The sequence below is a fragment of the Aotus nancymaae genome, unplaced genomic scaffold (assembly GCF_030222135.1).
Source record: "Aotus nancymaae isolate 86718 unplaced genomic scaffold, 86718_ANA_hifiasm-v0.15.2.pri h1tg000007l, whole genome shotgun sequence".
In the NCBI taxonomy this organism is placed as follows: Eukaryota; Metazoa; Chordata; class Mammalia; order Primates; family Aotidae; genus Aotus; species Aotus nancymaae.
The window spans coordinates 60,546,965-60,563,067 of NW_026988418.1; the positions used below are offsets into that span (position 1 = coordinate 60,546,965).

General features: G+C 37.8%; 2 protein-coding genes across 9 annotated transcripts in view; both read left to right on the plus strand.

The window, feature by feature from the left end:
- Positions 1-1,871, plus strand: part of CSDE1 (cold shock domain containing E1) — a 40,434-nt gene extending 38,563 nt beyond the window's left edge. For all 7 annotated transcript variants that reach the window (XM_012466644.3, XM_012466645.3, XM_012466646.3 and 4 more), the window contains 2 exons: positions 48-180; positions 564-1,871. In XM_012466644.3, coding sequence (XP_012322067.2) covers positions 48-180; positions 564-611 — 181 coding nt within the window. In that variant the 3' untranslated portion in view covers positions 612-1,871. The remainder of the gene's footprint in view (positions 1-47; positions 181-563) is intronic.
- Positions 1,872-2,028: 157 nt separating this feature from the next.
- On the plus strand, positions 2,029-13,740 carry NRAS (NRAS proto-oncogene, GTPase). 2 transcript variants are annotated; one of them, XM_012466653.3, is made up of 7 exons: positions 2,029-2,129; positions 2,612-2,739; positions 4,521-4,699; positions 8,245-8,404; positions 9,287-9,410; positions 9,734-9,772; positions 9,870-13,740. In XM_012466653.3, the coding sequence occupies exons 2-5, from the start codon at positions 2,629-2,631 to the stop codon at positions 9,404-9,406; spliced, it is 570 nt and encodes a 189-aa protein (XP_012322076.1). In that variant the 5' UTR covers positions 2,029-2,129; positions 2,612-2,628; the 3' UTR covers positions 9,407-9,410; positions 9,734-9,772; positions 9,870-13,740. The 2 variants fall into 2 exon arrangements, with proteins under 2 accessions (XP_012322076.1, XP_012322075.1); XM_012466652.3 differs by lacking the exon at positions 2,029-2,129 and having other exon boundaries at positions 2,140-2,739.
- The last annotated feature ends 2,363 nt before the right edge of the window (positions 13,741-16,103 follow it).

Genomic DNA, 16,103 nt, shown 5'->3' on the forward strand with positions numbered 1-16,103 from the left:
TCTGCCCACCAAGTGTGGTTTCTTCTCGTCTTTTGACTTCATTACAGTGAGGGCCCCAAGGCTGTTGCAGCTCCTCGACCTGATCGGTTGGTCAATCGCTTGAAGAACATCACCCTGGATGATGCCAGTGCTCCTCGCCTAATGGTTCTTCGTCAGCCAAGGGGACCAGATAATTCAATGGTATGAGCCCATACAAGGCTTGGGGGAGGCCAAATGATAGACCAACATATAATATGTGGTTCTATTTAAATAATAGGTCAGGAAACTTAAGCAAGGAGACTTCCATATTGTTTATAACTAGTTCAGGACTTTCTACACATTGTTTCAGCCCCTAACCTAATGATTGCTTACAGTAAGAAGCCCATTTTCTTTTCTTGATACTTTGAAGATAGTTTAGGTAATGGGTCAGAAGGGCTTACTATGGATTTTCTCAAGGAAAGAATTAGTAGTGCATAAGTTGATTAAAAATAATGCTTTTGTAGTTTCATTTGGGAATAGTGAATGTACCGTGATTGTTGTGCACTCCAATCATTAACTGCCGGATTTTTTTTTCCCCCCAACAGGGGTTTGGTGCAGAAAGAAAGATTCGTCAAGCTGGTGTCATTGACTAACCACATCCACAAAGCACATCATTAATCCACTATGATCAAGTTGGGGGGAATCTGGTGAAGGGTTCTGAATATCTCCCTCTTCATCCCTCCCGAAATCTGGAATACTTATTCTGTTGAGCTATTACACCAGTTTTAACACCTTCCTCGTGTTATGTTTAAAAAAAAATAAATTTAAGAAAACCATTTTAAAATAATGCACAGTTGCAGCCTGGAAAACTTAAGGTGGCGCCTTATAGTATCAATTTTAGGAGCTTTATTTGGTGCATTTAACGCAACTGTTAATTGCAAAATCCACTTCGCCTGTGTAAGTGAAAAATATAGACTGTTATATCTTGTTGGCCCTATGAAATTCTGCACTTGATATTCATTTTATACTCTACCTTCATTAATTACTTCTGGCAAGATGTTCTGCCTTAGCACTCAGTTGCATTCTTTTCCTTTTCCTTCCTGTTCATTATGCTTTAATTCTGAGGACCATATGAGGGTAGAATATATTATCTTTTAAAAATTACAGAAATTTGTATAGGCAAACCATTTCTTAAAGTTAATGGCCAAATTTTGAAATGTTATTTTTCATATCATTTATAATCTTGTCACAATCCACTTAAAGAAGTTTGGTTATATTTCAGTGAAAATTATCTTCCAGAGTAGTTTTTTGTTTCCTGGGATGAGGGGTAACTTTACTACAATAAGTAAGTATGGTGCAGAATTTCATGCAAATGAGGAGTGCCAGCAGTGTGATAATTTAAACATATTTAAACAAAAACAAAAAAAAATGAATGCACAAACTTGCTGCTGCTTAGATCACTGCAGCTTCTAGGACCCAGTTTCTTTTACTGATTTAAAAACAAAACAAAAAAAATAAAAAAGTTGTGCCTGAAATGAATCTTGTTTTTTTTTTTATAAGTAGCCGCCTGGTTACTGTGTCCTGTGACATACAGACACTTGACCCTTGGTGTAGCTTCTGTTCAACTTTTTATCACGGGAATAGATGGGTCTGATTTCTTGGCCCTCTTCTTGAATTGGCCATATACAGGGTCCCTGGCCAGTGGACTGAAGGCTTTGTCTAAGACGACAAGGGTCAGCTCAGGGGATGTGGGGGAGGGCTCTTTTATCTTCTCCCTTGTCGTTTGAGGTTTTGATCTCTGGGTAAAGAGGCCGTTTATCTTTGTAAACACAAAACATTTTTGCTTTCTCCAGTTTTCTGTTAATCGCGAAAGAATGGAAGCGAATAAAGTTTTACTGATTTTTGAGACACTAGCACCTAGCGCTTTCATTATTGAAACGTCCCGTGTGGGAGGGGCGGGTCTGGGTGCGGCCTGCCGCGTGACTCCTGGTTCGGAGGCCCACGTGGCCAGGGCGGGGACTCAGGCGCCTAGGGCGCTGACTGATTACGTAGCGGGCGGGGCCGGAAGTACCGCTCCCTGGTGGGGGCTGTTCATGGCGGTTCCGGGGTCTCCAACGTTTTTCCCAGCTGTGGTCCTAAATCTGTCCAAAGCAGAGGCAGTAGAGCTTGAGGTAAGGTTCTCGCATGCATAGTGTTCGGCTTTGAGTTGTGGAATGTTCAGGCGTTTCACTGATGCCAGGAATTGAGCAGAATCTACCAGCTGGAGACAAAGGCCTTGGGCGGGGGTCCTTCCATTTGGTGCCTACGTGGGGAGATCTTTGGAGACGGAAGGGAAAATGAAAAGGAGTTACGGCCTGTAGGCTGCCCGCTAGAGCTGAAAAGGCTTAAAGGAGTAATAGGAAGGGGGATTTCCATTGCTTAGGCTGAGGGCGGGGCCCAAGGACTGTTGAAAAATAGCCAAGGGTGGGGGTTGCTAGAAGACTGTACTCCAGAAATGTGAGGCCGACGTTAATTAGTTTGGTGTTTTTGTGTTCTCGAATCACTTTAAGAACCAAATGGAAGGTCACGCTCAGGTTTTCGTTTCCATTGATGAAAGCTTTAAAGTACTGTAACTGTGGCTCGTCAATTAACCCTGATTGCTGGTTTCCAACAGGTTCTTGCTGGTGTGAAATGACTGAGTACAAACTGGTGGTGGTTGGAGCAGGTGGTGTTGGGAAAAGCGCACTGACAATCCAGCTAATCCAGAACCACTTTGTAGATGAATATGATCCCACCATAGAGGTGAGGCCCAGTGGTAGCCCGCTGACCTGACCCTGTCTCTCACTTATCAGATCTTTACCCATATTCTTTATTAAAAGAATAAAAGGAGAGAAAGTAAAAAGTTGTTTTGGGTACTACATTCAGATATACAATAAGCTTTCCGTGTTTATAGAGAACAGTTCATTTTTATTAGCTGCTGAAGTTTCTAAAACGTTTCCAGTTTTTAAGAGTTATGTAAACTATTGCAAATTCATTGTTGAGTTCATTCATAAGTTTCTTCGTATATGACATCTCTATTACATGAGAAACACAGGCCATAGTAGCGACACTGTCTGTATAGGAGATAATAGGATGGAGATAAAGGATTCAGAGATCTGAATGTTCTTCAATTTTTATTTATTAGCTAGTTGAAGCAGCTGAGACCAGATGATTGGAGTCACAAGAACTTGAGATTTTTAGTCTTTATGCCTAGGATTTGGGTCTCTGTTTCCAGTTAATTTACTTGTATGTTATTAAGCAAATGAATCTCTCTCAGCCTCATTTTCGTCATGTATTAAATTACTATAAACTTGTCCTATCTACCACACAGGGATGTTATGGAAAATTAAATAGTATATTTAAGTTATTTATGAATGGTAAAGGACCATGTAATAGTACTTCGGTATTCTGTTGTTACTGTGAGAGTTCATGGTACAAATTGTCTTCAGTAAGTGGCATCTAAGGCTGTTTAAATAAAGGGTTTTGTCATTTTGTTCAGTTTAGAAATGTCTAACTTTAGAGATTATTTTAATTAACACTGGGCCTCCCTACCATCTGGCTGCTAGTGTTTAATTGATGCAAACTAACTCTAATATAGCCACTATAAAAAAATTGGTTGCTAATCCTTTGCAAAATTTTTATTTCAGGCTTAACAGCTTTAACATTTTATATTAAATATTTAATATTTTAATAACTTTTAAAAATATTTTCTGTTTTATTTATTGGGCAATTTACATAAGTAAAATACATAAATCTTAGGTCTACAGCCCAGTGCTTTTTGCATTTTTATATACTCATGTAGCCACCACCCAGATAACAGTATAGAGCACTTCTAATACTCCAGAATTCTCCAAGTGTGATGACATTATTAAAATACAAATAAAAGGCCTGTTGCCTTAAAACCAAAATGAAAATTTTTTTATATGATCTATTCATGTCTGTCTTCCTGAGAAATTAATTATAACTATACTTTGTTTGTAACCTTTAAGAATTTGATCCAGGAATATTTCCCAAAGGTACATCTGCATGAGAAAAAAATAATATTTGGTGTTATAACCTTCTCTGAAACAAAAGGTATTTGTATATTTAGTCATAAACACAAATAATGTATATAGGGCCAGGTTCTAATTGGTAGAGGTTTTGTTTAGATTTCTTAAACAGCACAAATAAAACAGTCCAGTTCATTGCTTAGTGAAATACACTAGGTTCTTAATCTGTAGCCTCCTGGCTGCAGTAGAGTTGTCATTTGAGTTACCTTGTTTTTTTTAAATCTTTTACAGGAACAGAGTAACTATATTTCTTTTCTTCAGGCATATAGAATTTGATGGTTTTGTCGTTGTTGTTGTTGTTTTACCTAGGGAGACATTGGATACTTTTTGTTTGTGATCATATAATAGCAATTTGAGGGACAAACCAGATAGGCAGAAATGGGCTTGAATAGTTAGAAACGTATTTAACCTTGGCAAATACATTGCATTCCTTGTGGTTTTTAAATAAATATTGAATCTCCTTCCCCACCTGCCCCTTACTCTCCACACCCCCAGGATTCTTACAGAAAACAGGTGGTAATAGATGGTGAAACCTGTCTGTTGGACATACTGGATACAGCTGGACAAGAAGAGTACAGTGCCATGAGAGACCAATACATGAGGACAGGCGAAGGCTTCCTCTGTGTATTTGCAATCAATAATAGCAAGTCATTTGCGGATATTAACCTCTACAGGTACTAGGAGCATTATTTTCTCTGAAAAGATGATCTTTGTGTTGCAAAGCTTTATAGGGAAATGAGGATACCACACTAGAGAAGATGGAGCTTTTTAATTATGGCAAGAGTTGGTTTTAGGTTGTTTGACATTGAGAATCTGGAGTAATTACTGAAAGTTAATACTGGAATTTATTTTACATAATATACTCTTCCTATAATGTTTATTAATAAGTGAAGCTTGCTACTAGGAATGGTTCGGAACTATAGTTGTTGTAATTAGAGATTACAAAGGAATTTCAGAGAGGAAAACATCTCCAAGAAACATCTTTCAGTATGTAATGGAAAAGATGGGCCAGGCACAGTGGCTCACACATGGAATGTCAGTACTTTGGGAGGCCAAGGTGGAAGAATCACTTTGAGACCAGGAGTTGGAAACCAGCCTGGGCAACAGAGCAAGACCCTGTCCTCTACACAAATAAAAATTAAAAGAACTAGTCAGACATGGTGGCAGCTACTCAGGAGGCAGAGGTGGGAGGATCATGTGAGCTCAGGAGGTTGAGGCATCATCACTCCAGCCTAGCCAACAGAGGAAGACCCTGTCTCCAAAAAAAAAAAAAAAAAAAAAAAGATGATGATCAGAAAAAACAAAATGCGAATACCTAAAAATGAAACCAAAGCAAAGGAACATAAAGACAGACTTTGTCTATAGAACCATAAAGTCTCAAAGCTAGATTGGACCATAAACATTCTAGTACAATATTCTTACTTTACAGAATCAGAAATAGCTCAGAAGATGGTTTGTTAGGTTTTGGAGTCAGGATTGTTACTAGTAGCAGAGCCAGGACCAAAAACCCAAAGCTCCTTTTTCTTAGCACAGTGTTCTTGAACAGAATAATATAATGGTTAAGAATAGCAACTCTACCTGGATTGAAGCCTAGCTCTATTTATTAGCGATGTGACTTTGGGGCTATGTGGCTTTCCTTACCTGTAATATGGAGATAATAATACCTACCTTATAGAGTTGTTGTGAAGATTAGAGTTTTAATAAATATGCAGATCACTCAGAATAGTACCTGGCACACAGTAAATGCTACTTAAATGTTCTGCCTAAAGGCTTGAGTCCTGGCTCTTTTTCCATCCATGTGAAGATGTCTGCTTTCAAATGCAGATTGGTCCAAAACTGAATTCAAGTGTTCTTTTCCTAACCTGTTGTACTTCTCATCTTTTCTGTCTGAAAGTAATAGTACTACTTAATAAAATTCCCCCAGTTGGCATGCATCTAATAATGTTTGTTGAATTTCTAGAAGTCATTTTTCTTTTTTTTTACAAGGCATTCATTTTTCTATGTGCCTTACCTTAAACCAAAGAGTATTTAAAACATCTTATTAAAATGCATATAGTAAAGCAAGATAAAATTAATGAAAAATAGGCTTAAGTGAGACAAAAAACAAGGGTAAAGGAAATAAAACAGATTTAGGAGTGAGTATATTCTATGATTGTGCATGAAGGTCCAATGACTTTCTAAAGATGGACTACAAATTTGGTCACTGTTGTGAAAAGGGAAGTAGCCAGCTGAAAGACTCAGTATCTGTATGCTGAAAGCAGTCAGTTGCTCAGAAGAAGCAGAATTATACTGCTACTAGAAGGAAATTTTCCTATGGATCCTCAAAGAGGCTTGTTTAATGTAAAAATCAGTAGTAACCTAACAGTGGCATGGTCCAGGTACTTAAGGCTGTCTTATCTGTTAATGTAGGCTACTGCCATCAAGCACAGTTTCGCAAATAGCAAATGGACTGCAGTTCAGATCCTGGACTTAGTGGGTAATCCAGGAGTAGAGTGTAGAACAGTACTGTGCAGTAAGTGGTTATTTACAGTTAATTAAGATTAAGTAAAATTTTAAAATTAGTTTCTTAACCACCAAATGCTCAGTAGCTACTAGTGGCTACCATGTTGAACAGTACGGATATAGACCATTTCCATTATCACAGAAAGTTCTGTTGGATCATGTTGGTCAAGACAATCTAAACCAATAGTTTCCCCGCTGTGTGTCTTACATGTCATCAAAGGGAGTGCTGTCAGTCAGGAGTTCTAGATGCTTCAGCCTCCCTTTACTAGAGCAGTTCTTGTATTTTCTATTTTATAGCTTGGACTTCCAACTACAGTGTTTTGTTTTAGTTTTTTTTTTTTGAAATGGAGTTTTGCTCTTGCCCAGGCTGGAGTGCAGTAGCTCACCATAACCTCCACCTCCCGGGTTCAAGAGATTCTCCTGCCCCAGCCTCCCGAGGAGCTGGAATTACAGGTGTCCACCATCATGCCTGGCTAATTTTTTTTTTTTTTTTTTTTTTTTTTGTATTTTTGTAGAGATGGGGTTTCACCATGTTGGCCAGGCTGGTCTCGAACTCCTAACCTCAGGTGGTCCCCCTGCCTCAGCCTCCCAGAGTGCTGGGATTACAGGCGTGAACCACCGCGCCCAGCTTGTTTTAGTTTTTTTGAGACAGAGTCTTACTCTGTTGCCCAAGCTGGAGTGCAGTGGTATGACACTCTCAGGGATCAAGGGATCCTTCCACTTCAGTTTCCCGAGTAGCTGGGACCACGGGCACACATGCCACCATACCCAGCTAATTTTTGTAGAAGCAAGGTTTCACCATGTTGCCCACGTTGGTCTCAGACTCCTAGGTCAAGCGATCCGCCCACCTCAACCTCCCAAAGTGCTAAGACTATAGGCAGGAGTCACCATGCCCAGCTTCATCTACAATTTGTTCGAGGAAAATATTTGAGCACCACCCGTCTTAAAAAGTGATAGACTGTCTTCCATTAAATACTGTCACGCCTAGTTATTTAGCAGCAGTGAGCTTTACTTTTTATACTTTAAACCTTAATTTAAGGGATGATTTCTAGCTGCCAATTAAATCCAGAGCCTAGTGCTTTGGGAGAATCCAGGAGCCTAACTAGGGCATGTATCAGGATAAAATACCCATCTACTCCCAGTAGAAGGTGAACTTGTACTTATGGCTTCCTGATGGCTGCTGCATCAAGTCTCAAGCAGTCTCCTTAGTATACAACGTCTTCTCTTAAGTGGTAGGAAAAAGTGAAAATATTAGAAGTTAATAGGGCTACATAAAATTTGCTAGTTTGCTCTAGCCATCCCTTTCTGAAATCTTGTCTGCCTGCCTTCCTTCCTGTCTTCCTTCCTTTCTTTCCTTTTCTTTCTTTCCTTTTCTTTTCTTCACTTTCTTTTCTTACTTTTTTTCCTGCTGCTGAGGCTAGAGTGCAGTGGAACAATCATGGCTCACTGCAGCCTTGACCTTTCTGGGCCCAGGTGATCCTCCCACCTCAGTCTCCCAATTAGCTGGGACCACAGGCATGTGCCACCACACCCAGCTAATTTTTATATTTTTTGTAGAGACCGGATTTTGCCATGTTGCCCAGGCTAGTCTCCAAATCCTGGGTTCAAGCCATCTGCCCTCCTCAGCCTCCCAAAGTGCTGGGATTACAGGAATGAGCCACTTCTCCCAGACTAATCTTGTTTTTCTTATGTTCTGATAACATATTCCTTTTTACAGGGAGCAAATTAAGCGAGTAAAAGACTCGGATGATGTACCTATGGTGCTAGTGGGAAACAAGTGTGATTTGCCAACAAGGACAGTTGATACAAAACAAGCCCACGAACTGGCCAAGAGTTATGGGATTCCATTCATTGAAACCTCAGCCAAGACCAGACAGGTATGGTATAGCATTCAGCACTTGTACAAGGGTTTGCTCTAGGCAGAGAACATCAGTTGATTAACTCTGACAGAGATGTGATCCACATTCATATTCTTTGTAGTTATGCATTTTATTTTATTTTATTTTTATTTATTTTTTTAGGTGAGTCTTGGGTTCAAGCGATTCTCCTGCCTTAGCCTCCCAAGTAGCTGGGACTACAGGTGCATACCACCATGCCCGGCTAATTTTGGTATTTTTAGTGGAGACGGGGTTTTACCCTGTTGCCCAAGCTGGTCTTGAACTCCTGACCTCAAGTGGTCTTCCCACCTGGGGCTCCCAAAGTGCTGGGATTGCAGATGTGGGATTATAGCACCTGGCCTGTTGTTAGGCATCTTTTAATAGTGTTCTTTTTCTTATCACTTGTTTAAACCCAAAATGAACTTAGTAATATTCTAACGTGGCATGTTTACTCCTGCATTAACATCCACAAATATTTCTAGTGAAGATCCTTGACTGAAAATATTGATAAACATTAGTTCTTTCTCTGTCAACATCAGCCCCTGTTTAGGGCTAAAGCCTCCTGAATGGAGTCTTTAGATCTGGTAGTTCTGTTCCTTATGTTTCACATTACCCTTTTCCTTTGCCTGAGTGTTTATTTGACAAAATGTGCCATTTTTATATCAGCCTGTTCATGTGATTCAATAGGAATGTGAAATTTAGTGTTCTCTTCCTTAAATCACCATATTTTATTTTATCAGCTATTCATTTAGTAATTGGAATCTTATGTCCACATGAGGAGGTACAAATGCGAGAGAGCTTACAATTTGGATTGTGTCCGTTGAGCAGTCTCTCTCGTTGTTTTTTGTTTTTTGTTGTTTTTTTCATTTTTTCCTTTAATAGGGTGTTGAAGATGCTTTTTACACACTGGTGAGAGAAATACGCCAGTACCGAATGAAAAAACTCAACAGCAGTGATGATGGGACTCAGGGTTGTATGGGATTGCCATGTGTGGTGATGTAACAAGGTGAGCATATGGTTTTTTGGCATACTTATAAATCTTAGTATTTGGGCAGTTTGAAGGAGTGTTAGTGTTATTGTCTGTATGTTATTTGAGTTTCTGCCTATGCTCTTCTGCGTATTTTCCTTATGGCACTCTGAAAGTATGGAGGTCTAAAGTATTTAAAACATTTAATTATTCTACAAGTATCTTTATATTTTTGATAACATTAGAAATTATAAGACATTATGAAATGTAGGCTTACCTATTCCTGGCAATGACCAGGAATTTGAAGGATCACTACTTTGAAGCTAGATAATAATGACATGGTTTGTGGTCTTTTCTTACAGATACTTTCAAAGTTCTATCAGAAAAGAGCCACTTTCAAGGTAGTTTGAAAATGTATTCTCATTCCTGTTAATTTTGTATACTTGTTTTTCTTATACTCTGAATGTGTCACTTACACAAATTTCATTTTTATTTCAGCTGCACTGACACCCTGGTCCTGACTTCCCTGGAGGAGAAGTATTCCTGTTGCTATCTTTAGTCTCACAGAGAAGCTCCTGCTACTTCCCCAACTCTCAGTAGTTTAGTACAATATTCTCTATTTGAGAAGTTCTCAGAATAACTACCTCCTCACTTGGCTGTCTGACCAGAGAAATGCACCTCTTGTTACTCCCTGTTACTTTTCTGCCCTGGGTTATCCTATAACACAAACACACTTCTGCCACCGCAGGCATTTCATCTGAAAAGCAGTTCATGTCTGAAACAGAGAACCAAACTGCAAACGTGAAATTCTATTGAAAACAGTGTCTTGAGCTCTAAGGTAGCAACTGCTGGTGATTTTTTTTTCTTTTTACTGTTGAACTTAGAACTATGCTAATTTTTGGAGAAATGTCATAAATTACTGTTTTGCCAAGAATATAGTTATTATTACTGTTTAGTTTGTTTTTAATGTTATCGGCTGTATTCTCTAAACTGGCATCTGCTCTAGATTCATAAATACAAAAATGAATACTGAATTTTGAGTCTATCCTAGTCTTCTCAGCTTTTATGTAATTAAATCCAACTTTCACAGTGAAGTGCCTTTTTATAGAAGTGGTTTGTAGACTTCCTTTATAATATTTCAGTGGAATAGATGTCTCAAAAATCTTTATGCATGAAAATGAATGTCTGAGATATGTCTGTGACTTATCTACCATTGAGGGAAAGCTATATCTATATGAGAGCAGATGCCATTTTGTAGATGTATAAAGTTGGTTTTCCAGAGGCCTGTTTTGGGGCTTTCCCAAGAGAAAGATGAAACTGAAAGCGTATGAATAATTTCACTTAATTTTTGCCTAATCTCCATTTTTTTCATAGGTTACTACCTATAAAATGTATTTGTTTCCTCTAGCTTACTGATAAGCCTAATATTCAATGAACTTTTATTTGTATTCAAATTTGGGTCATACCAGAAAGCTCTACATTTGCAGGTGTTCAAATATTGTAAAACTTTGGTGCATTGTTATTTAATAACTGTGACCAGTGATTTTCAAACCTCAAATATAGTATATTAACAAATTACACTTTCACTGTATATCATGGTATCTTAATGATGCATATGATTGCCCTCAATCCCCTTCTCACCCTACCTTCTACACCTCCCCCCACAGCAATAGGGGCTTGATTATTCCAGTTGAGTAAAGCATGGTGCTAATGGACCAGGGTCATAGTTTCAAAACTTGAAAAATCCAGTTAGCATCACAGAGAAAGAAATTCTTCTACGTTTGCTCATTGCAGCAGTAACTCCAGCTAGTAATTTTGCTGGATGCCTGCAGTTAGCCCTGCAAGGAAAGAAGAGGTCAGTTAGCACAAGCCCGTTACCGTGACTGGAAAACTTGGTATCATGTATTTAAACCTTTTTCTTTTCTTTTAGCCATGTAGAAACTCTAAATTAAACCAATATTCTCATTTGAGAATGAGGACGTCTCAGCTGAAAAATGTTTTAAATTTTCTTTATTCATAATGTTCTTTGAACAGTTTAAAATAAGATGTTGATAAATCTGAGCTGATGAGTTCGTTCAAAACAGGAAGTTGAAATTGTTGAGACAGGAATGGAAGATATAATTAATTGATAGTTATGAGGATTTGGAGGTTTGCCATTTTCATTTGTAGATAATACCCTGGTAATTCTCATGAAAAATAGGATTGGATAACTTTCGATAAAAGACTAATTCCAAAATGGCCACTTTGTTCCTGTCTTCTAATATCTAAATGCTTATTGAGGTCCTCCATCTTCTATATTATGAATTTTCGTTTATTAAGCAAATGTCATATTACCTTGAAATTCAAAAAAGAAGAAACATATTCTGTGCTCAGAATATAACTTACCTGGAGAGTTGTGCTCCTTACTGCTAATTCTGGGAGCTTTCACAGTACTGTCATTTGTAAATGGAAATTCTGCTTTTCTGTTTCTGCTCCTTCTGGGGCAGTGTTACTCTAATTTTCCTGAGGCTTATCACCTCAGTTTTTTTGTTGTTGTTGTTTTTCTGTGACTGGCAGTTTGATTTATTTTCTTAAAAACCTGTTAAATTTGATGTCAAATTAAGGAGAAAGATAGTTACTCATCTTGGGCGCTTGTGCCAATAAATAGCCTTTGTATGTATGTACTTACAGTTTTCTCAAGTATGTTCTAAGCACAGAAGTTTCTAAATGGGGCCAAAATTCAGACTTGAGTATGTTCCTTGAATAGCTTCTTAAGAAGTTACAATTAGCCAGGCACGGTGGCCAGCGCCTATAGTCCCAGCTACTTGAGAGGCTGAGGCAGGAGAATCGCTTGAACCCAGGAGGTGGAGGTTGCAGTAAGCAGAGATTGCGCCACTGCGCTCCAACCTGGGTGACAAAGTGAGACTCGTCAAAAAAAAAAAAAGTTAGACCTAGGTGTGAATTTTGGCACAAAGGAGTGACAAACTTAAACGCTGAATAACTTTAGTGTGGTGTAAAAAGTAGTTTTTAGGCCATGTTTGTGATTGCTGAAAATAATTCTAGTTTACCTCAAAATCCTTCTCTTTCCCCAAATTAAGTGCCTGGCCAGCTGTCATAAATTACTTGTTCCTTTTGGTTTTTTTTAAAGGTTACATGTTCAAGAGTGTGAAAATAAGATGTTCTGTCTAAAGGCTACCATGCCTGGTCTGTAAATGAACCTGTTAAATGCTGTATTTGCTCCAACAGCCTACTACAGAATGTTACTTAAATATAATATCATACTTACTACAGTTTTTACTATAGGAGTGTAATAGGTAAAATGAATCTCTATTGTATTGGGCCCTATGTTTAGTCTTTCACCATCCTTTAAACTGCTGTGAATTTTTTTGTCATGACTTGAAAGCAAGGATAGAGAAACATTTTAGAGCTATCTGCGTTTTTTTCTCATTCCGGAACTTGTGAGCATAATCATATTTGCTTTATATTTATAGTCATGAACTAAGCTGGCAGCTACAACCAAGAACCAAAAAATGGTGCATTCTGCTTCTTGTAATTCATCTCTGCTAATAAATTATAAGAAGCAAGGAAAATTAGGGAAAATATTTTATTTGGATGGTTTCTATAAACAAGGGACTATAATTCTTGTACATTATTTTTCATCTTTGCTGTTTCTTTGAGCAGTCTAATGTGCCACACAATTATCTAAGGTATTTGTTTTCTATAAGAATTGTTTTAAAAGTATTCTTGTTACCAGAGTAGTTGTATTATATTTCAAAATGTAAGATGATTTTTTTTTTGAGACTGAGTCTTGCTCTGTCACCCAGGCTGGAGTGCAGTGGCGCAATCTCAGCTCACTGAAACCTCTGCTTCCCGAGTTCAAGCGATTCTCCTGCCTCAGCCTCCTGAATAGCTGGGATTACAGGCACGTGCCACCACACCCAGCTAATTTTTGTATTTTTAGTAGAGATGGGGTTTCACTGTGTTGGTCAGGCTGGTCTCGAACTCCTGACCTTGTGATCCACCCGCCTTGGTCTCCCAAAGTGCTGGGATTACAGGCATGAGCCACCGTGCCCAGCCAAGATAATTTTTAAAAGCCTGAGTTCTGACCTAAGATGCAATTGTATGAATTCTACTTTGGAGGGAATGGAGGGTGTCAGTGGAAGTGGTAAAACTTTTATTTTTGTGTGCCATTAAATATAAGTAAAAATAATTGTGCAATTCTGCTGTTTAAACAGAAACCATTGGCCTCCTTGGCCCTAAATGTAAGGGCTGATATTTTAAGTTGATTATTTTATTGTAAATTAATCCAATCTAATTCTTTTTAATTTGGTTGAATGTTTTTCTTGTTAAATGATGTTTAAAAAAATAAAAACTGAAAGTTCTTGGCTTAGTCATAATTCTTATTTTCACTGAAGTACCTTAATAGAATGCTAATATTAATTTCAAACTTTTGGATGTGACATTTGGAAGTGTTGGAGTATCTGAGTTCCTCATTTTATCATATAAAATATATAAAAACCTACTTTAAAGTATTACCTTGGGGGTGATTTCATAGATATTTGTCGGATATGCATATATTAAGATGCCATTGAAGCTCTTGTCTTGTTTTTGCATTACTGAACAATCTAGCAATCTTGCTGTAGTTGGAAGAGCACTGATGCTAAGAACTAGAGAACTTGAGGCCCAATATAATTTTACTTACTGGCCCAAAATCTTATATATAATTTTACTTCACTTGCAAAATCAGAGAGTTGAATTAGGATATATCTGATTGCCCAACCTTAAGGAGATTTTAAAAAGAATAATATCATATCTAGGCATTTTCAATTAACTGGAATATTATAATTTTGAAGACCTTGGTTTACTCTACCAAAGACTTATCAAAGTTTGTTTTCACTTTTTTTTCTTAAAAAGGAGGCAGGGAAGATCATTAACATGTGGCTGAAGTATGCTTGGGAAAACCAATTTTAAATGACAGTATTTTTTCTAGTTAGAACGACTAGAAAGTATAAATATTTTAATTGTAAAATGTATATGAAAAACAGAATTATGAACTTTGTATCTTTCAAACTATCACCTCATAAGAGGTCTAGGTAATAGTTTGAGAGAGAAAGATACAAAGTCCATAATTCTGTTTCTTATACATTTTACAAAAATTTGTTCTAATATTTGATCCTCTAATTGAAAAGAGGAAAGGATGTTTTCTGATGAGAACTCCTGTTCTGTTCAGCAAAATAAAGCTACAGAAACAAATGATGAGAAGGTACCTAACAAAGCTTGTTTATTTGGAATATGAAGGGACATCTGTGCATCTCTGTGCTATAAGGTTTCTGTTCTCATAAGCAATACTCAAGGTCATTGAAAGGCCAACATAGTTGCATGAGTTATTTGATATCCATAAATACATGAGAAGGGGCCAAGAGGCCTTGCTAGTGATCATTTTGCAAAACTGCCTGAGGATGTCCAGCTCCATGACTCAAGAGCACAGAGTTTCCAAATGTCCAGTTTCCAAAAAGGAAGGGTGTGCTTTGTAATGCTTTTAAAATTCACTGGGCAGTGAAATGTGGCCCTTCACCTTAATAGAAAGCTGGAATTTCAGGAACATACAAAATAGATATAAATACTCTTTCCAGTGGCAAAACGACCATAAGAGGGTTCAGATTCATGAACCTAGACTTGAGTTGACCATTATTTGCAGTTGTATTCTACCACATTATTTACTTCACAGTTGCACCAAAATAGTCTATTATAAACTACTGGTGTTTCGGGAGTGGAAGTGGGGAATGGAGGGGAGGAATGAACTTAGTCTCTTAACTACTATAAATTCAGATTACCATCAACTTGTAGAAGCCATATGAAGTAAAAATGGGTAGCACCTGCAGTATTGTGACTTACAGTGCTATTAAACGTTTCTAAAGATAGAGGCAGCTACGTGCCTGATACGGGAGGATGTGGTGTAGCTAGTAGTTGTCTACTAGCAGTCTCCTTTATTTGCAGCAGCCTGAAATACCCAGGTTATGAAAAGCAATCTTTCAGAATGGATTCTACAGACATGGTACAATTGGCGCTATTGATACTTTCGTAGGACCTTGAAATGTGTGTATTATAATTAAGTCTGAAAGAAAACTTGCACATGATTTTCAAATATTTTCTTGTAAATCAATTCACATTTACAACTGAGACCCAACATTCCTGATAGGAATATTTTTGTAAATCAATGGTATGGAGTGTAAAGACATGTTGAAAGTTAGATCAAGAGATCTTATGCTTGTTTTGCCTGTGAGTTGAGGAGTTTGACATTTACTATTAAAGTCCAAAATGAAACTAGCATGGCATATGAATGAAATTACCAAGGCCTGTGTTACTCTAAGAGAACTGTATTTGGATCCCCGGTAAGGCATAGCCACAAGCACTCACAAAATGTTTTTGTTACAATAGTTTGGTACATTTTCCTTATGACTTTCCTTCCTAATTTATTTACGTACCTAGTCCCTGTACTGCTCTGGGCATACAGCAGTGATTCTGACAGATACTGGTTCCTTATGAATTTTTTATACTCTACTGGGTCTCCCCAGAAACCTCTAAAACAAAATTTCTTAATAGCAATTTGGTGATTGTTTCAAAGTTGAAGGACAGTGTTTACTCTGACATAACTTGTTTAACTTCAGTGTTCTGGCTGCTGACCTCTGGACACTGCCCATGGTCACCTTCCCTGATTTTTCTGCAAGTCCTCTTGGCTACCAGGATGCAGCA

Excerpts from the sequence above, each read along its gene's own strand:
- NRAS (XM_012466652.3), top strand. The coding sequence starts at position 2,548 with ATGAAAGCTTTAAAGTACTGTAACTGTGGCTCGTCAATTAACCCTGAT. Across the intron at positions 4,700-8,244 it reads GCGGATATTAACCTCTACAG|GGAGCAAATTAAGCGAGTAA; the intron begins GTACTAGGAGCA and ends TCCTTTTTACAG. Across the intron at positions 8,405-9,286 it reads CCTCAGCCAAGACCAGACAG|GGTGTTGAAGATGCTTTTTA; the intron begins GTATGGTATAGC and ends TTCCTTTAATAG.